The sequence below is a fragment of the Haliotis cracherodii genome, unplaced genomic scaffold (assembly GCF_022045235.1).
Source record: "Haliotis cracherodii isolate W230 unplaced genomic scaffold, xgHalCrac1.p SCAF_5, whole genome shotgun sequence".
Lineage (NCBI taxonomy): Eukaryota > Metazoa > Mollusca > Gastropoda > Lepetellida > Haliotidae > Haliotis > Haliotis cracherodii.
Window position 1 is genome coordinate 65,895,633 of NW_027266308.1, and position 22,324 is coordinate 65,917,956.

At 38.9% G+C, this 22,324-nt stretch overlaps 1 protein-coding gene across 1 annotated transcript; it reads right to left on the bottom strand.

Annotated features, from left to right (window-relative positions):
- Positions 1 to 2,351: 2,351 nt before the first annotated feature.
- Positions 2,352 to 16,132, bottom strand: LOC139444188 (glutamate receptor ionotropic, kainate 2-like). The gene is made up of 13 exons (XM_071225089.1): positions 16,054 to 16,132; positions 15,455 to 15,592; positions 14,925 to 15,224; positions 14,125 to 14,306; positions 13,541 to 13,714; positions 13,153 to 13,239; positions 9,034 to 9,219; positions 7,689 to 7,789; positions 7,481 to 7,568; positions 4,710 to 5,034; positions 3,993 to 4,210; positions 3,251 to 3,519; positions 2,352 to 2,652 (listed from the first exon to the last, which is right to left on the bottom strand). The coding sequence occupies exons 1-13, from the start codon at positions 16,130 to 16,132 to the stop codon at positions 2,352 to 2,354; spliced, it is 2,448 nt and encodes an 815-aa protein (XP_071081190.1).
- Positions 16,133 to 22,324: the final 6,192 nt, after the last annotated feature.

Here is a 22,324-nt window from a genome sequence, read left to right on the forward strand (position 1 = left end):
AGTGAGTAATCGTAGTATTGAGACAAATTGGGGAAAAAACAAAACAAATCATTATGGATCATAAATCACGAAACATCTACATCAAACATGTCCTATGACCGACATTCTATCATTGGTGGCATATAAACAGCTGTCAAGATAACAACAGAGCAAAGCAAATATATAAAGAAATTGTTCTGACCTTACTCACTCAGTTGAGAAGATCTTGGTGGTTGTAGTGCAAGACCCACTGCAAACTGTTGTAAGTATAACTGTTGTTTCACGACCTGTAAGTCGCAGCTCTTGTCTTGTCATAGTTCAAGGTGGTATAAAACAACGCATAGCGGTCTGTATAACGCCACACAAATGCATGTCAATATCGACGATGTCTGAATCCGAGTCTCCGTCACTGTTGCTCTCTACCCCGTGCCATATGGTCTGATACTCGCTGCGGTTGGAGTTGGAAATAGAACGTGCTTTCACACTCTACGATAAAACATATGAATGAAACCTTTTTTAGGTTAAAATATTTTTCTTGACATTGCCCCACTCTTAAAAATACTTTTATCTGTGTTTTACATATGATTTTCCCGATATATCCTTTGTATATACATTAAGTGTTCCATTTGTGGTAAGAGATAAATGTGAACTTGCACTATGCCATATTCTACAATACATATAAGATTAACATTCGCTATGCCATATTTTACAATACATATAAGATTAACATTCCGATCGAACGTAGCCAATATCGACAAAGAAATCTTTTGTATGCATATATATATTTGCCACTTTTTTGATTGATCAGAAAATTAAAAAGCAAAGCAATGTGTTTAGACACTTCAAACACCCGATGAAAAGGACAGGTGACCATACATGTCACCATATGATCAATTAAAATCCGCCATATAATTAGCAATAACGGAAGATCGGTGGTTGGATCCTCTGACGTTAAAAGATGTTTTGTGTTTCTACCCTGCCTGTTTGCTGAGTTCGGCGTAAGAGTTGGATATCCATCTTAATCTGCGGCAGGTCATCTCAACACTATAAAATCGGCATATATTCGGACTAGTACAAGCACACACACACACACACACACACACACACACACACACACACACACACCATGTTAAACCCAATTTCAACACACTTCACCTACTATCTCTATCTCTATGATAATATCCTAGGGTTGCATTCATATCACTGCTGCTAAAAGGTATTGATGGTATGCACAGATATTATTTTGATATACGTTTGCATGTGATTGGGCTAAACAATTTGTTATTAAATTGTTATAGTCCAGACGACATTCAACTTATAAACTGTTTCAAGCCTTGTGACATACAGTAGGATCTCATGCAAACAAAAGAATGTTCTGCAAGTGTCAAAGGCATGAATGACACAATATGCTGACGTTACGTGACGAAAAGACGGAGGCTATGCTGGTAGGAACAAAACATAGAGTACATTGTTGTGCAGAACTCAGTCATGATAGGAAACTCTGTTGCAGTTAAACTGTCTAGGCCCAAACATTTCTCTTGTAGTTGTCTCAACATAGAAATGCTTCTGCGCTTATGATGAAACTCGGGGACTTCAGTCCACCAACAGAAACACCGACCAAGTTCAAGTAAATATAAAACGTCAATATTAGAGAAAACAAGTTTTGATTATCCGCCAAAACAGATTTTATTTGCAATAAAGGACAAAATAGCTGTGAAAAGTATAAGAATGGATCACTGAAAATCACTGAAGGTGTTCACAAAAAGGGTAAGCATGTCCCGCCTTACCGAGAGAAAGGATGAGATTCACATTATTCTCGTGTATTTGGTAAATTGTGAAGATTCACATTCTCAGTCACGTATTGATGATTACCAACAGTGAGTCGTTCCTTTAACAATCTTGCAACTGAAGACAGCTTTGAAACGTCGATGCTAGCAGACTGTTGTATACGGAGGAGACGGAAACATGCTGTAAAGGTAAGACCATTGCTGAAAGAAGCCTTCAACAAGGATTTGGGCAAATTCGCAGGGGTTGCAATCTTGTAACAAACCAGCTTCCAACGCCTCCTCATGCAGACAGGGTAGATCATTTCTAATTTGTGATAACGACAAATTTAAATGTCAGTTGTATTTGACAGTATGTTCTATTCACAGATGCTTACGATGGTCGTTGACACGAGATTTTCGAACTGATCCTGATGAGATCCTTCATCCGATTGCTAGACGATACAGCGGTGCAAATGGACGATAATACCTTACAACATAGTCGACATGTCTAATACTTGAAGCCAATGCATTTCTGCTGATATCATCAAAAAAGTGTTACATATGCCAAGCCTCCATAAGGTCCTTCTTGTACAACACTGTTGTACTTCAGGTTCCAGAAGGTGTGTCTTGGTGGGATTGATCCTGTGATGACTTATCAGGGCACACTGACTCTTCAACACTCACAGACTGTCCTTGCTCTCTTTGTTTACATCTCCGGTTATTAATGATTTCAATCATAAGGACCACGAGTGCCATGGCCACACCCACCCCTGCGCCATAGAATGCGCTCTGCAAGGCTAAAATGTCCATCCTCTTGGATTTTCTGCTTGGTGGCTCACACAGCTGTTTAGGTTTCCATTGATTCCACCACATATGCAGGAGACCGCTTTCATATATTTTCAATATTCTGCAAAAGTGAATAAAAAGTACACAGCATTATCCTTCTCGACAGGAATGCGCAAACGTCTATTCGGAAATCGGATTAATAATGTAACTACGCCCTCAATCTATTTCTAGGATTTATGCAAATGGTAATTTTATAGCGATATAATATCAACCTTCTTTTGTAACAACAAACTGATATTTATGCAAAAACGTATCTGTGCGCCACACGTTACAGCATTTAATACATGTACATCGCCGCAATGTGATATATAGGTGGGAGGCCTAACATCGTTCATTGACTGTTATTAGCAGATATAAGAGTTATGGGTGCGAAAAAGCAATAAATGAGGTCATTGATAGTATTCAGGTGGGACGCTTGCTGACACAGCTAATCCTTCAATAACAATATGTTGTCAAGTTGAAGTATCATAGCATGGTAAGTGAGATTAATCTTGATCAGCATTAAAGATGCACTGACATCGTAAATACTTGGATGATGGCTTGTTTAGAAGATGTTTTTTTTATAGGTGAGAGAGATGTTATAAGCGAGGAAACTACGAATGTTTCTTAAGCATCCAAATAATACGAGGAAAACAAAACATAAAAACTCCTGTACTCACTGTTTGGAGAAGAGTTGTGTATATATACTGTCCTTTGGTAGTCCAACTGCATATTTGCTGAAATAGAAGTTGTCGCTCAGCATTTGTAAAGCACACCGCCGTGGGTCGTCCCACATCTCCAATGTAGAGTCTTCCGCCAGGTAGACGTACTTGCTCTCGGCCGCTCGGCGCAAGTGCTCGTCGCCATCTTGAGTCAACCAATCAGGGTCATTGGCCACGTTTACCTCCACATGGTGCCATATTTTCTGATAGACGGATATGTTGGATTCCTGAAAACGGGCAATGGGTTCTGTATATATCATTAAATATTATTAATAATCTCATGCCCCCCTTTCACAGATGACTACGATTTGAGTATCATCATTACCTTTGAAAACTGTTTACGTTGTGCTAGTAGTTCATGCAGCCACTACAGTGAATATAAATGTCAAAGCAAGAGGTTAACCATTCAAGATTATACACCAAAGCAGATTCAAAATAGCTGAGAAAGTTATATGAATGGACGATTGAAAATCATTGCCACAAAGTGTTCTCGAAATGGGAAAGCACACTGAATGAATCAGTTGCTGGAGCTCCGAATTGGGTAACATATGGTTATATGTGTTTATAGAGAAGTCAGTTTGTTTGGTAAATGTGTATGACCTGCCTTAGTTGCACTTCAGGTTAAATGTCTGGTGGCTCGTCACGCAGGAAATCCGGTTTCGAGTGAAGCCAAATTCATACATATTGTATATGTACTGACCTGAAGGAGAGTGACCAATGCAGATCCTCCTACAAACCCCCACCGGTATGTGTCCTGCTGCGTCATCTCAGCCAGGTTGGAGAATGGAGGTTTCTCTCGTCCGTCGGCGAGGAAGGCTATGAGATTACCACTGTAGGTAGCCGCCATTATCACCGTGAACAGCCACCAGCAGCTGAGCATTGTACGTCCGGACTCTGTGTTGGGGAGATATGCTCCTCCTGAAATAATAATTAAGGCTTTATTAAACATCGATGTACCTGTGTATAAAGGTGCAAGTATCTGCACCAAACGTCGCAACAGTATAATTACCTGTCTTCCACACATTCGCTTCTTGTTATATGTGTATTTGCCTGGTAACCTTATTACAGACACAACACAATGGAGTCGTGCATGGAACAGGTTGACCTATGTTTCAGAAAATCAAAATCAACAAATTACATCTGCCATGTACAACCTGTGATTCGGTCTCATCAGGTTATAATGCATAATGTGGTATCTTTGGTTTTTTGCTTTACACATCAACGTAAAATGAAAAGAGATAAAAGTCAAATGTATTGACAGATGTTCCTTTATGGAGACAGGAAATTTGCATTCTTATGGTGAAGAATAACAAAACAACGTAGCTTTTCAAATGAACATGTGTTGCCATAATAAGAGAGAATCTTCGCTTACTTAATGGCATTTTAGAACCTTTGCTATTGAGCAATGTTGATTTACCGTTCGCCATTAGGGCTCCAAAATGATACCAGAGTATATCCCCATAACGGGTCGGCATATCCGTGGGTCTATCGTCTGTCCACGAATGGACAGGTGTCACTTCTTCTATCAGGAAGACGAAGACAGTGGAGAAGATGAGGGAGACGAGGATACAAATGAGGACCTCATAGCGGAACAGGGAGAGTAGGGTCAACCATTTGTTGGTATTGGGATCTTGTTTGGCGAATATAAGAGCTGAGTTGACGTAGAAGAATGGCAGTGTGACGTCGATGACTGTCGATCTGCTCTTAGTCACAGCCATCGGTGCAACAACCAAATCAACTTCCTGTAAGTACGAAAAATAACTACTTTTACTCCTGAATTAACAAAAAAGCTGTAATTGTGCACATTAAAGGGGGGCTATGCTCAGAACAATTGGCACTCCCAGTCACTCGTTAAATACCTCTTTGTTTGTCTGGTATCTAAATATCTGTTATGTAGACGAATCGTATTTAAATGCTATTAGGGCGGTGGGGTAGCCTTGTGGTTTAAGCGTTCGCTCGTCACGTAAATGATCCAGGTGCAATTCCCCACATTGATACAATCTGTGAAACCAATTTCTGGTGTTCCCCGCCGTCATATTTCTGGAATATTGCTAAAAGTGCCGTAAAACCATACCCACTCACTAATGCTGTTATAGATACATGCCCTTATACTGTGTCAGATCACCTCCCATGTTTATTATCTATGTCATTGAGAGCCTTTGGTCGAAATAATCTCAATATTAACTCCCCTATTCCAAAATGGAACAAAGCAAATCAATATGATATATTCATATATCTTAAACCATTTTTAAACCTGATGGACTAAATGATACACAGTACCATATGAGAGTTGCTCGACGTGCATGGCTAAAAAACGGTAAACCAAGGAAATTCAGATTTGCGCATCTCTTATAAAACTGAAAAGAGGCACTTCGGTCGCCTCTATTGAAAATCGAAAAGGTCCAACAAAAAGAATACCCTAAAGGAAGTTGAGAGGTCAGCTGAACTTGATATGAACTCTTTTTATAAAACTGTTAGACAACAACGAGGGCGGGTGGTCGAGATACATATACTTAACTATAAGGATGAATGTGGTTCTACACGCTCAGCTATTTGCAGAATATGGGGTAAATATTTTTCAGATTTAGCCAAACCCTACAATACTGAAGGATTTGATGATGTATTTAAAGAAGATATAACAAGTAAGGTACATATATTTAAATAAGTACGAGAGAGGCCTGACGAGGAATTGGACATTTTTTTTACATGTCAAGAGATAAGAGAGAACATCAAATCAAAAAGTGCTATAATTGGGTTTTACGCAAGGGGTATAATTTTCATTGTAAACTTGGTAATACACACATTACTACAACTGATTCTACGGTATATGGGTGGAATACGTTTAACGTATAACCTGTCTTGTAAAACAAGAATTGAAAAGTACTGTCAGAAAGCAGGACAAAATATTAACTCACTAATATCTTTAGGATTAAATAGTTATGATCTTCATCCAATTTCTAGCGTGAAAATATGGCTCAGAATGATACTCAAAACCAGTCTTACTCTATGACATCAACGGGTCTGTTGGAAGGCAAGCAAATATATTTTGCACGCATTGTACAGGGTCTTTATGCATTCTGAACTGTAATAACTTTTGCAAAAAATAGTTTTTTGTGCGTCCATTGCAAGCCCTGTCAATTGAAAGACAATCTGTGGAGAACTTAAATAAAAACTTGATAAATACAATCTGGGTACCTACTTTCGTGCATATACTCAGTCCGGTACTTTCCCTCCAAAATTGAAATGGAGAAATCGTGTTAATGAAACTATATGCAAATACGAAGAACAATTATGGCTCACAAATGTATCAAAAACGCAAGCATGTACCGTTATAAGAGAATTCATACGAAATTAACATACCATGTACTTTGGCAATTAGCTTTTGTCCCCGGAATATCGACCTGCTTTACACCTTTTGGGGAAAGTCTCATCATGCAGTAAACTTTCGAAAGAGTGCATGCTCTGTAATAGGCATGCTTTCGACTATGACAGCCACATTATTTTACATTGTGAAGCGCTTATATCAGAAGAAATGCGTTGTTTCTTTCTCTCATTGACTTACTTGACGTTCAAATATATGTTGATTTTGAAATGCAAGACGAAACAGATATGTTATCATTCTTATTTGGGGCTGAAACAAAATTTACTCACAATCTGGATTAACACATCTTTTGATATATATATCTTTTAGTGAGTATCAGTCTTCATTTAGGTATCTGAATTTGATAAACTGTGTGTAATTGTAATTATGCTATGCCTTTTTTTATTGTGTTAACCGCGTGTAATTGAATATATTTTCATTGTAATCTTCAGAATGACATCTGGAGGAAATAAAGAATCTCTCTCTCTCTCTCTCTCTCTCTCTCTCTCTCTCTCTCTCTCTCTCAATGTGTCAGTTTTACAGTTGCTCATAATAACTTTAAATGGGCTCATAGTCTGATATTATTTGAAACGTTTTATCACATTAACCCATTAGCGTTCATTTATATGAACTAGTTACCATTACATCAACGTGATGTGATGTTACCCGTCTGGAAAATTTGGTACACGCCCAAATTGAAAGGTAACGTTTTACTCGGTCAGGATTAGTAACGATGATAAGAATATTGACCTATGACGTTGGACCTTATATTTATGCCAGCACACGACATACCCTTAATGTTACTGTGAATTATGACTGTAACATACCTCATCAACAAGTAACTTCACTAGGCCCGTCCAACTCCCGTTCAGTACCCGACTCCACTCCCCATCTTCGGGCTCCACGAGGGTGTAGCTAACAAACACACGAGTACTTCAGTCACAACTGTTCAACAAGTGATGGTAAACCTTGGTTTTACCTTGCACAGTTATATTCGTGTATATATATAATAATAAACATTGAAAAAACTGAAACCTGAAATTGAGTTGCTTGGCCAGTTCCTGCAGCAGTTGGATGCAAAGGCCGTCGAACCTGACAGAACCACTCTCCACTCTCTTGATCACATATGGCGCCCACTGTATCAATACAAAAAAATATTGTGATGACATACCTGGCCCCGAATATTTCATCTTCCTTTTGTCCAATACGAATTTCAACAATTGCCTATTTCTTTTACAAACTTAATAAACCATATTTCTTACATGTTTCTGATCATGTTACTTATAACATATCTAAACATAATGCGATTAACAAACATAGCTAACCATAATTAAAATTTGAAACATTGATATAAAAAGTGAGTTTATAGAAGCCTTCAGGGTCCACCTTCAATATAATTTAAACTAACTGCGAACTCTTACAAATGTGCTGACAAGTTAACTTCCGGTCGGTAATACAAAGCTTCGATTCACGCCCCAGATGATTGACGTCTTCATGTACAACCAACTAAATAGATTGTGCACTGACAGAGTGTAATTTACGTCAAAGTAAATATGTAATATGTATGAAATTTGTATACTTCCTGGTTACCAAACCATTTTCCCTTGAGGCAGACCCTTCCATATTTTTATATGAGTTACAATTCTAAAAACACGAATGAGTTGTGTTTACTGCCGCGAACGCTGTTACACTTATTTGAACACAGCGACGGAGGCAGTAAACTCGTCCACATTTGTTTACAAGTTTTGACACAATCAATTTCAAGTTTACATAAAGATATATGGTTGGTAACATGGAGGTATAAACATTTCTACGATGTAAATGCACTCTGTTACTCTGGTACGACTACAAAAGTCATAGTTGGTCCAAAAACAATGTTTCTCGCGGTTGAAAAGACATTAGTTGAACGTACCGGCTGCATTGCCAGGTAACGCATCATAAATACAAACTCATGTCATACTATAATACAATGTAGGAGATGAACACCTGAAGAAAAAACAGGCGTCAAATCGTTGAGAAAGTTCATTACTGTACGTGACTTAAATGGGGACAGCAAAGAACTTGACATTTGGAGCTTTTCTACAATAGTTAGTGACGTCATATTTTCTGCGTCAGAATGAAGGGGATTGCGAAATAATATTGACGTGCAGTGTAAAATTAAACCTTGAAATGCTTGCTGGCTCATCTTTATTGGTGCAATTTCATGCTTGCTTACAAAGAAAACAGCAGTTGTGCTACACTCTTTCTATGCCTGCCATACATAGTTCAAAAACAGCCTTAAAGGAAAGTCAATGATGTTCTCAATATTATCTTCAAGTGCACTGTTTACATTGAAGACCACAGAACAAAGCAACAAAATTATGAAGTGTATTCTAAATACCTCCAGAGTCCCGACAATTAACGTTCGGTTGTGAAATCCATAATTGCTGCCGTGATAGAGCTGATGCTTGAGCTCCATTGTTTCATCTCTCCCAATATAGCCAACAGTTTCAACATGTGTTCCAGTATGGGTTTTACTGATAATTTGCATTTTAGCTTGAACGGGGGATTCACTTACGGATGCGTTCTGCAAAAATAGATGGTGTCCATTTGAGTCAGACAATTCACCCGTATTAGTAACCCAATAGGGTTTTACACCATAGCCATACAATGCACCCGTATTAGCTGTTCAAAGAGGGGTTCACTGGAAAATCAAAGGTGCCCACTGCATTGTATCCTGTGATAACGTTCACCTTATGAGTTGCGCCCAAATGGGTTAATGCATGACGCTGTCCCTCCCATGTACTCCAACGTATCCTTAGTAACAGTGTTCTGTCATAACTATCACTCAATTTTAGTTTCTTTAAACTTTCACGTAAAAATGTTGAGATCTGATTTGTTAACATGATCTTGATAAAGTACTAGGTAACCCGCCTGAGAGGAGAGGGCAATACACATCGCAGCGGAAAATATATCCCTTATACCCTACCATGAAGAAAACTGACCATAACCATAAAGACAGACTGGACGTGGATTTCTCAGTGGGACAATAAATCTCTCACACCCCGCTACGAGGCAATCTACATGACCAATCATTGAGCTAGTAAAACAAACTGGGCGGCAAAAGAAAGTATAGGTCGAGTTCCGAGATCAATAAAAAAAATAACAAGAAGAGATTTTGTTCTGAATTATAATATAATCTAGGGAGGGGTAAAAAATGATTGATCAACCACAGTTTGAATAAAATTGTGCAATCACAGGTAATGTAAGCTGAAGGTAAACAAGGGTGGGGTAAGAAATTTCATTTTCAAAAGTTGTCTGAAATGTCACCAAAAAATTGTCAGACACACTACAAGTTCATTGTCGACACAGTTGCCTTCAATAGCGTGTATGACCTCCAGCTGCCTCTATGCATGCTGTGATATGTGCTGTGCATCGATGACGTTAGTGTTCTGATGACGTGGACTGGAATCCGTTGCCACTCGTCTATCAGGGCCTGCTGCAATTCCTGTCTGTTGACGGGAGGCTTATGGCGTGCTCTAATCTGTCTGTCAAGATGGTCCCGCAGATGTTCATTAGGATTCATATCGGGTGAGTGGGCAGGCCACGGCAAAACGGCAAAACGGCAACGTTCTGCTGGTTTAGAAAGTTCCGCGCCAGTCTTGCAGTATGGGGCCTGGCATTGTCGTGTTGAAACAATGTCTCCTGCTATTGGTTTTGTAAGAACGGAAGCACAACTGGCTGCAACACTTGATCTCTGTACTGCACAGCGTTCAGGTTTCCCTGTATAATCACCAAATCAGTCTTCTGATCTCCACAAATACCGCCCCACACCATGACACCTCCCCCGCCGAATGGATGGACCTCTCGAATACACACCGGAGCCAAACGTTCCCCTCTGCGTCGATAAACTCGTTCTCTGCCGTCATTTCGAAACAAGCTAAACCGACTTTCATCAGTAAACAGCACTCGACGCCAATTTTTCACTTGCCAGCGTCGAACCTGCCTCGCCCATCGCAGTCTCAGGCGTCGATGTTGAGCAGTCAGTAACACTCCTCGGAAAGGAATATACGCTCGGATTCCAGCAGCATGAAGTCGTCGAAGTACTGTACGTTGGCTAATGGGATGTCTCAACGCTGTTGATGCCGTCGCCGTCGCCGTTGCGAATCTGTTTCGCAGGTGAATGAGCTGTATGCGACCGTCTTCCAGTGGCGTTGTCACTCGGGGTCGTCCGGTTCTAGGCCTGTCCTGTGTCCTCCCTGTCTACTTGTACCGTTGAATCAGCCTGGCTACTGTCAATGGTGTACAACCAAACCTTCTGGCAATTCGGACCTGTGTTGCCCCCATTTCGGCCATACCGATGGCTCTCTCTCTCTCTGTGCTCCTGTGACAGTCGTGGCATTTCTTTTGTGTGCTTTCATCACGTGTGGTTATACCCTGCAGACGAACGCATTTATACAGCTAACATGCACGTGCAGTTTATGCCATAGGCGGGAGACCTGTTTCACCATTTTTTGTCACCGCACGAGCGCCGTCAAAGGTGGCGCGTTCGGGTGAGGTGTTTTTTGGTACCTGTTCCTGGGCAGTCATATTTCCAATACCCACTTTCCACTAGTTATCGCTTTTTTTAGGAAAATTACAAATTGCCAACCTATACTTTCTTTTGCCGCTTAGTTTAGTTTCTTTAAACTAGTCACACACAATTTTAAAGATATCTTGAATTGAATTGAAGGTATCGTGAATAGAATTGAAGAAACCGTGAATTGAATGGAAAATATCTTAAATACAGATAATTGTAGATATCTGCAATACAATTTAAGATATCACGAAATTAATTAAGGATATGGTGAAGCTTATTACTGATATCTTGAAAAGAATTGCTGATATCTTAGATTCGATTACTGATATCAAAATATGATCATATGTGATATTCAATTCATGAGATCTTGAAACTAAATAATACAGATATCAATAATTAAGTATTGATATCTTGAAATGTTGCCATTATTGAAGACTTCTGCTCATTTACAGATATCTTCAAATACTTCTGTCTGTTAAGTACTGTGGGTTATGTTTCTAACCATGGCGGAAAATTTCTTCTCACTTCGGAGACCATGTTTTCAAATTGATCACTGCTGTCATAGTCAGTCCCCTCAACTCCTTCGCTTGGCGTGCTGTTGAGATTAGTTCCTGAACAAGTCGGGCATTGTTTGCCACCATTTTGGAACTGGAAGAATTTATGGATATGTAGCCAGTATTTGAAGATATCTGTAAATCAGTTCCCACTTTTGGGAATTAATCTTTTCCTGTTCCTTCATTTTACTTAAATTAAATTACAGATGTCAACAATTGATATAAAGATGTCTTCAAAATTATTAATGATATCTTGAACTGAATTAAATATATCTCAAATTGAATTAAATATATCTAAAACGAATTGAGGATATCTGTAATGCCTTTGTGGATATGTATAACTTATTTCAATATATCCTGAATTGAATTTAAGATATCTTGAATTTATTTCTAATAACATTATGTACAGTAGGATGGTAACTGTTTAATGATATCTTAAATACATTTAGAGGTATCACGAAATATTTTGTTGATATTAGAGTAACATTTTAAGAAATCAGTGTTTGTATTTTGGATATCAGAATTGAATTCAAGATATCTCTAATTATTTTCTGATATCTTAAAAACAATATGGATATCTTTAAATAAAATACCGATATCTTTAAAACAAAGTAAAAAGTAATTCCGTAACAAATATGAAAACAGCTTGACATATTCAAGCGTGTAATACTTCCGAGTCCAAAGAGCTTTTGCTAGATGTGTACAAGGTTTACCCAAGAGATCACCGAGAACTAGCATAGGCACACTTTGACTGTGGTCAATGAATACATACATTGATAAATGTAAACGGTTGTTTGCCGGACGATTAAATTCAAATCAATGAAATTATTCCAATGGAAACTCGGTATATATTTTACATGATTAAAGCACCTCTCCAAACCACTTTGTCTCAGAAATGTTTGACATTATTCATAAGTACAACCTTAACGATGTGATGAAAACCTATGTTGCTTGTGGACAATTAACTAACAAACACCGTTGACGTGAGATGCCATCTTATGATAACCATATTATCGATCTGTTCTGACTACAATACCTGAACTGTTAGATTGCTCTCTTATCCATCCAGGATTTACTACTCATATATTGTGGTATATCGTAGCCAGACAATGCATTCGTATTAGCTGCGCATTGGGCTTTTAAGTCAGGCCACACATCTGTAACAGCCTACCCTAGTTATGCAGTGTACATACATGAGCTAATAAATGGGGTTTTACAAAGTTCTAATGTATTGCTGGGAACTATAAGCCTAAATAGAACTTTGGACAGGTGTACACGTGGTGGATGGTAAGAGCATAAACTGAGCTTTAATCACAATGTTCAAACGGTTGATGAGGGCACTGGGGCCATCCGATAACCATGTGAGTCACCTATTGAAAACAGATACCTTCTGTTTCCATTGTGTTTTGTCAGCCGCCTGGTCTGTCATAAGAAACTTTTCCAAGCTTGACAGATGCTTGATAATTTCCAGGTTCTGAAAAAATACAGGATCTTACACATCATTAAATATATGCAATGTATGTACATACAAGGTCATTGAGTCTGATGTAGGAATTCAATTGGAATTTTTTATGTATATCCATTTCCTCGGGGGATGGAACACACATATCCATTTTGTAAGGATCCATAGAATATACAAAATATTTTCCTTTTTTCCACGAAATTCATTCCCCCTTATTAACAATTTAGTAACATGATTGTTTTGTAGAAGGTTTGCAGCACGAACTGTTAGTCCATTACAGTATACGATACACCCACACGCCACAGTTGCTTACCAGTGGTGAATAATACCTAGAGCACGGATTGAACTCCAGGAAAACAACATCATCAGTTTTGAATGGTTCACTACTGTGTGCAATGTCCATGACATTTCCAGTAGAAGGAACCACCAGCCACTGTGAGACCCCAGATGCCCTCGTCACTGACGTGTTCGATTCCAGCAAGCGAGCCTGACAATAAACAGTTATGTACATCACATAACTAATTCTGTACTCTGTTCCCATAATATATCTATAACCAATCAATGTTCATGCAGTATAGAAGTGATTATATGGTCTTCATAAATATATTCCTTATTCAAATCCTTGTACAGAATGTGCAAAATACGTAACGAAATAGAACACATTATTATTCCTTACAACAGGTGTAAAGCTTCAGGAACTCTGCATTCCCATACATACAGTGTCATAATCATTGTAAAATCTCGTTCTGGAATTGTAATATGCGCAATAATGGACATTTAAACTGTTGTGAAACTGGAATCAGTTTCCGGGAACAAACTTATTTCATGAAAAAAGCTATGTAATGTTATCGTGGGTCAAACTAAACTGGAGACATACCAGCAGTTTGCAGGCACTACCTGATTGAGGAGCTTCTGTATACAATCGGAGGGACACATCACAAGAAGATTGAGGTCCTTCTCTGGAAGCAGCTGGTATATGCTGGAGAGGTCAATACTTCCTTGTGGCTTCTTGGGATCATCTATCATATACAGCAGTAACCCGAGAGAAGCCAGTTTACCTCCAGACAGTGCAGTCAAAACTGTTTATAACGTAATTTGGTAGGTATTATATCCGTTATAGCTCATATGTTTAATCTTGATTTAATGATGAGATAGTCAGTTACAAGACATAGCTTTGTCCGATGTCATATTATTAGATAATTGCCAAGAGGGTACTATAATATTATCATTGTAAAATGGTTCATGTTTCTATCAATGAAGCAATGAATATACACAAACATATCTTACTCCTCACGGAGATCTAACGCAAGTGATTTTGTCTGCAGATAGGGAATGTCCGATATATGTAAAAGGGCCCCACTCAATTGACAGCCTAATTGTATCTGTCATGTCAGTTACTATTATCTAAGTACAAGGATAGCTTTGTTGAATGGCGAATTTTATACTAATTTGTAATTTGTAATTTTATACTGACTGTTGTGGCTTAATTTGTATACCATATCCAAAAATGACTGTTGCATCCGAAGTTGTATTTATATCCATAAATGTCTGTTCTGTCCGAAATTGCTAGTATATCCGTGGTTGACAGTTGTCAATTGCAAGAAATAATACTTTAGGAGAATACTATATAATATCTGGCTATGCTCCATAATCACTGTCAAAGGATTTTGGATAATGTGGATTGTTGTATATCCTACCTTCATAGGATGAAGTTATAACAACGAACATCTTCCACTTCACATGACTGAGTATCAAGTTAATGCCTCCAATGACAACCTCCGTTGAATCGGGCCTGGCCAGGTAATTAAAGTAGGACTGCTTTGTGTTTGTGTCGTTGAACACTGATTGAATATATATTGTATGGCTGGATAGGAAGTCAGGGCAGATCACGGAGCAGAGGCTGATGTTGAGGTCATCCCTGTGGGAGGAGGGATTGAAGGTATGCTGACAGGGAGAGAGAGATGCTACTACCACCACATGCCCATGTACCGGTCTCACTGAAACTCATGAACACTGTATTGCCGTAACTGTGCCACTAGAAAATATGTACCGATATAACTGCATACAGTATTTAAGTTGTCGAATGAGCCATATTTGAACTGAAGTTGTGTATCCTCTTGGATCTTTTTGTGCAATCTTAGCAAAGAAAGTAAGAACGAACTCGTCAGCACTAGGTATACATGTCAAGTGATAACTGAACGATATCCTAAATAAGAAACAATGTTACCTGTCTTCGACGCAGCAAATTGGTCCCCAGCAGAGATCAGCCAGTTGGTCACATTTAACTGACTATTGACTGACACATTTGTATGGCACACCACAGGATGTGGGCATTCATCATGCTCCTTGATATTCAGCAAGATATCTGGTAAGAAAAGTATTCCGATTAGATGCTTGAACCTAGTAGTATCACAGACCATTTTACTCACAGAAAACACACAATTGACTGAGGCATTTCTGTTATTCCTAAGGATGTTTTCTACATACCTTCTCTTCGTCACATTTGACAAACGACTACCATATTCAACATATCACTGTTTCATGCAGAAAATCATTTAATTAATTGTACTAATGGTATTATTAAAACTGCAGGTTTAATTTCGGAAAAAGGGTTTCATCACGAAAGAGCATTAATGTTACTTTGCCGAATGCTCATACACATTTCTTCGATGCGCGTGTGCATTGGTACATGATAAACATGTTATAACATTACATTATTTCATTTGTAAACCATTTGTTACCACTTTGACAGATGAAAATACTCAATGCGTGTGAATTCAAATAGATATATTTGTAGAAAATAGCAGCATGATGAACTGAACTCACCCAGAGACAATGTCCAAACATGCGAGGATGGGTACATCACGAACATGATCAACTGCAAGGTACGAACCCCAAACATCATACAGGCGTCTGTTTCCGAGTCTGTGTGCCTGGACTAAATTGAATAACTTCTTTGGACCTGGTCAAATAAAACAGAATGTCACAAATCTGGTCAGTCGAGTTGTGAAGATCCCACAGACTAATCGGCACAGTCGATGTTAACACAGGCACCTACTTCAGACGGCACAGGGATAATTGAGTTTAAATAAATCAGTGGTATTGATTTCCTACTTCGTGGTGAAAATACACCGTCATTTCTAAAGAATGGATTATTTTGTGCTTTGGCTGGATGAATATTTCAATTAGTTATAATACATTGTCGAAAAAGCCCCTGGGAAATGTGCTTTCTTATAATCGACGTTACCCATGATACGCCATTGTTCGGAGCCAGCCTAGCGACACTATTCGTGATATACAATTATGAAGATCTGCGTATATTGCGTGAAATGTGAAATTGAATGTTTGTTCCACACATTGATCGACGTTTATTTAAGGAGGAGTGAAAGACTCGATTTGCTTGATGATTGGTAGCGGTCCAGGTTTATATCATGTTTGAATATATTTTATGACTCTTATCTCTGGGTAAAATGATATAGCTGGCATAAGTACATTTCAAGTATAAATAGATTTACTCCATTGTCTTCTATGTGGTCTGGTGGTACTCATATCCGGTGCCCGTCGCGTGAAGATATGTGTCAGAATAGATCTTCAGCAACCCATGCTTTTCGTAATGGGCTACTAACCTGATCGGGTGATCAAGCTTGCTGACTTAGTTGATGCATGCCATTGTACCCCATGCTCATGATGTCAGTCACTGGATTGTCTGATTCAGACTCGATATTTTACAGGCCGCCGTCATAGAGCTGGAATATTGCTGGAGTACACCGTTAAACGACAAACGTTCTACTCTCACGTATAGTTGTCGCACATGGGGTGTTTAGTCTTCTGGCGCCTTTTGACATGTATTTCGCTTTTTGTTAGCCACTGTTAATATCTCCTTGACCAGTGCAGAAAAGTGACTGCTTGAAATTGTGTTATCTCTCTATTGTGACTTTAATATTTTCCTGCCCAATGACACTAAATGTTCTAGTACATAACGACATGATATATTTTATGTTTGTGATGTGGATGATATTACATGAGTGGGTATTGTTTTACTCAAGATGTTATGCCCAAGTGGGAATCAAACCCGGGCCTTCTGCTTGGAGAACTTAGGGTCCTACCATTTATATTGAGGGTTTTGGGTGGGGGTAGGGGGCTGGGATTTTGTAAAGAGACTACATATTTTTTCAGTTACAGCTGCAAAACAAGATATTTTTTTAGACAAAACTATGAGCCTATTTTGTCTTAAAAACACCCTTCAACAATGTAATTTTGTGGCAGACAAATTTTGTTTCAACAGTCTAAAAGCACAATTATTTTCACGAATTCTCCCGAATATCAGGTGATCGGTCACTAATACTTCAAGTACACCCCATTACTATATCAATATATCTACAGAGCACAGGTTATCTAGAGGTTTTTCGTTAATCTCTTATAACGGGTAATATTTCTTTGTGACTCAGCAGGTCTAAACAGTGACCTATTCTTTGTGGCTGTAGAAACTTGATCTAAAGCACATCTATCATGTCTCCATTGTCCCCACCAGGTGGTTTGAATACCAGTTTCAACCTCATCTTGCTCCTTGCTCTATCAGCATTACGAGCTATCTTTTCACCCATGGCAGTCGGTGGAGTTAGCCTTGGCTCGTCACACCGCTGAAGACACCCGGGTTCGATTCTGCATATGACTACGATATGCGAAGCCCATTTCTGGTATCTCTTAGCGTGATGTTGCCGATATATTGCTTAATGTGGTGTAAAACCAAATTCACTCACTCAAAAACAACAAACGCCTATGAAACATCGTGATATGACCAAATGTCATTTGAAAACCTTGTCGAACCGTTAACGTGAGCGTCAAAGTTCGTCCACCTGCCCGCAGGTTTGCACTGATCCGATTCCTCTCTGTTTATACGGGAGGTGTGGTAGTCTACTAGTTAAAGCGGTCGTTTATACGCTGAAGGACCGGGTTCGATTCCCCACATGGGTACAATATGTGAAGCCCATTTCTGGTATCCCCGCCGTGAGATTTCTGGAATATTGCTAAAAGCGGCTTAGAAACATACTCACTCAATCTGTGCATTGACGAACACAAGGTGTTAGGCTGATTGATAATTATCTTGTCTTTTTGACGAGACATACTTACTAGATGAGGTACGATGTATCTAGCAACTGACCGACACATTATGAGACATTTTACATGGTTTCTACATGCACGAACGTGCACACCATATGGTCTATGTCAAGTATACAACGTGAAACTGTCGTGGATGGTCCACGTTCAACCGACTGAGTAGAATGTAGCTATAGTTATAGTATAGTGTGCGCCCGGGATTAGTGTACTCCTTCCGGAAGGCTGGCTCTGAAGAACTTGCATGGCATTCACATATGCATGGTCTATGTCAAGTATACAACGTGAAACTGTCGTGGATGGTCCACGTTCAACCGACTGAGTAGAATGTAGCTATAGTTATAGTATAGTGTGCGCCCGGGATTAGTGTACTCCTTCCGGAAGGCTGGCTCTGAAGAACTTGCATGGCATTCACATATGCATGGCCCTATACTGAAATAATATCCCTTGTCACTGTGGTTCGGAGATACGCACATTTTAAATAAAAATTATAAGTATCAGGCTAAAGACTCATCATCTTTAACCGACCATAAGCCAAACAGGTCAAACTGAAATTTGATTTCTTATGTAATACGTTTTACATACATGTATTTTATATATATTGTTAGGGCCTATACTAACTAGTAATATAATGTATCAAGTTACCTTTAAAGTGGAAGTGGCATATCTTTTTCGGTTGATTAAAAAAAGCTTATCTTTGAAATGCAAATATAAAGTTTAACGACAATCCCTTTTTACAATCATATCATTTCACGTATGTTCACAATACGTTAGGATACATGCATAGCTCGTACGTTGATTTATAGTAAGATGTCCACATTTGTGGAAATGTCATTGAACTATCATAACAGCGGTCGGTTTGGGTGAGTGAGTGAGTGAGTTTGATTTTACGCCGCTTTTAGCAATATTCCAGCAATATCACGGCGTGGGACACCAGAAATGGGCTTCACACATTGTGCCCATGTCGGGAATCGAACCCGGGTCTTCGGCGTGACGAGCGAACGCTTTAACCACTAGGCTACCCGACCGCCCTCAGGCGGTATGGGGATAGCAATACATTGTATGATATGAAAATTTTAAGATGTACATATATCTGTAGCTATTCGTTAGAAAAAGACAGGGATATATCTCACGGGGATACGTTTCAACATCCACCAAACAATGCATTTCACAAGATGACTAACAAGAAATCATGATCACCTATTTTGATAGCAATCTATATTGGAGTAAGATTCACTGCTGATAGAATACAACATGTTTACTATGCTGCTATCAGACAGAAGCCATGAATACTTTCAACAGATGTATCATAACACATCAACTATTAGGAACCTAATAATCTATTTAACTTATAATTTTACCCTACCGTGCCAGTGGTTGTCTCTTGGTCCACGTTCACAGCATTCACATAACTTGACCGCGGTACGTTGAAGGTATTTCGTGCTGTGTGAAAAATAATCAACAGGCATGTCCAGAAGTTGGCATTACGCTTGCACGTATTGAGTTCACAAGCGCAATTGACTGTCTCTTGAATTTAACACGTCTATACTTCATTGATTGCTCTTAATTGTGTTGCCTCTGCGTTGGCCCTGGTAACAAACCATTCTACTGCCAGCTTTGCTCATAAAGGCCAGTTTCTATGCCATGTACATCACTGCTATAGACAAATGGTTCTTAAATATTTGTATTTGTACATAATTAATGTGAAACAGATGAAGCGGTTTCACTGGTCTCTTCTATTTCTAGCTCAGATGGGTAAACCAGTGGAAGGGAATTGGCTGTTTGACAATAACTGAACAATATCAGATCAGTTAAATTTCTTGGCTAAATCCCTTGATTTGATTTTGCACTGACTTGTATGCATAACGGTCGAGCAAGGAGGTGAGTGTAACTTGTGTCCATGGGAGTGCCTGCGTCCTGCCTAAATGCCCTATCCCCAAATTTCACAAAGATATGTGGAAGTCAAGGATTTCAAATAGTGCTGTCTCAGTAAAGGTTACATGACATATGCTTTCATTAAATAAATCACACTAATGAAATGCTGTCATGAGAACTTGATGTCATCAATGTGGAAATGTGACAGTAAATCTTTTTGTTCTCCATCATATTTACGAGAAATAATTTGTCCACCAAAACACATACCCATAAACGACGTGATTAAAGACGTGGAGTGAGTATTTCAAAGAAAACTGACGAGAAAGATTTGGATGATTTTTTTATGAATATGCTGACAACGTTAGAAATTCCAATCGTGAAGAACAACGGGAGAATACAGTAGAAACAGGGAAAGATTGGGACTGACGAAAAACATAAAATTGATTAAATTTCAGACTTGCTGTTATGAATTGAGTATCATGAAATCCCGATGGAACTCTTTAAAATTGCAACACCTCGATGTCACCCCAACCCGTGAAGATCGGGGGTAGAATAGGTCGCCAGCAACCCATGCTTGCCGTAAAAGGCCACTATGCTTGTCGTAAGAAGCGACTATCGGGATCGGGTGGCCAGGCTTGCTTGTATCCCAGGATTAATTGCACTTGATTGTGTGTCCAGACTCGATTATTTACAGACCGTCGTCATGTAGTTTGAATATTGCTGAATACTAACACAACAAACAAACATACCCGGTGCCCTGTTTTTAATATTGGCGTGAAACCCAACCCACTGTGTAATCATTTCGTTGGACGTTTCAACTAAACGTGACAAAAAACACATTCATTTTAGGGTCAAATGATATTCTAAAGAAAGAAAGACGAAAGATACATGTCGTCATGCCTTTCATGCTAACATATGCTCACGATATTGATGACATTTACAGAAAGCGTATCGTCACGAATAAACTCACCTTGCATCAGCAACATCGATTAGGATTTACTAATTACTTCATTGATGTGTTAACATTTATCATGATTTGAATTTACCATTCAGATCTATTTCTTCAGGATTGTACAAAACAGCTTTTCACGACAAAAAGTTACAAACATTTGTCATAAAATATACTAAACGATGAAATGCAAAGCACACACTCGGAAAACTGCAAAAAGCTATACATGAGAATATATGATTCTTTTCCACGGCAACACCATGTACTGTAAAACAAATTACATAAATAATAATAATCCTCTTGTGAAGTATTCAAGACTCAAGACACTGGATTTTAGTTGAAGCTAGGATCACTTTTAAAGTTTTAGATCATAGTCTTAGTCTTAGATTTTCCGCCGAAACAGACTCCACTGAGCGAACAGGGCAAACCAAGCTGTGAAAAGTAAACATTATTCACGCAATTTACATAAAAAGTAGTTATTTATTGCCTGACGCCGCACAGAAGTACTTCTGCCATGCGACGGTAACCTGTTATCAAACCAAACAATCAAGTGATCGATCAATCATAAAATGATAGTGCATTTACCGATTTTGTTGAAACTAGAAACAACTGTATGTGCTACTACTGCTAAGTGCAGAGATTCAGCTGCTTGTAAGTAAAAGAAAACGTTTTTAAAATATATTAGTGGGGTAGGGGGAGGTGGTGGGGTGCAGTTTTTACTGCCTTGGCCCAAACATTTCTCTTGTAGTTGTCTCAGCATAGAAATGCTACTGACCTTATGATGGAACTCGGGGACTTCAGCCCACCAACCGAAACACCGACCAAGTTCAAGTAAATATTAAACGTCAATGTTAGCGAGTAACCAGTCTTGAATATCCGCTAAACAGATTCCATTTGAAGTAACGGGCAAAATAGCTGTGAAAACGCCTCCTAACCTGACAGATTAGATCATTTCTAATTACCTGGTTGAAGTGTCAACTGGAATGTCAGATGGATTTGACAGTATCTTCTATTCACAGATGCTCACGATGGTCGTCGACATGACCGATTTGCAAGCTGATCCTAATGAGACCCTTTAACCGATTGTTAGACGATACAGCGATGCCAATGGACGATTGTACCTTACTACATAATCGACCTGTCTAATACTTGAAGCCA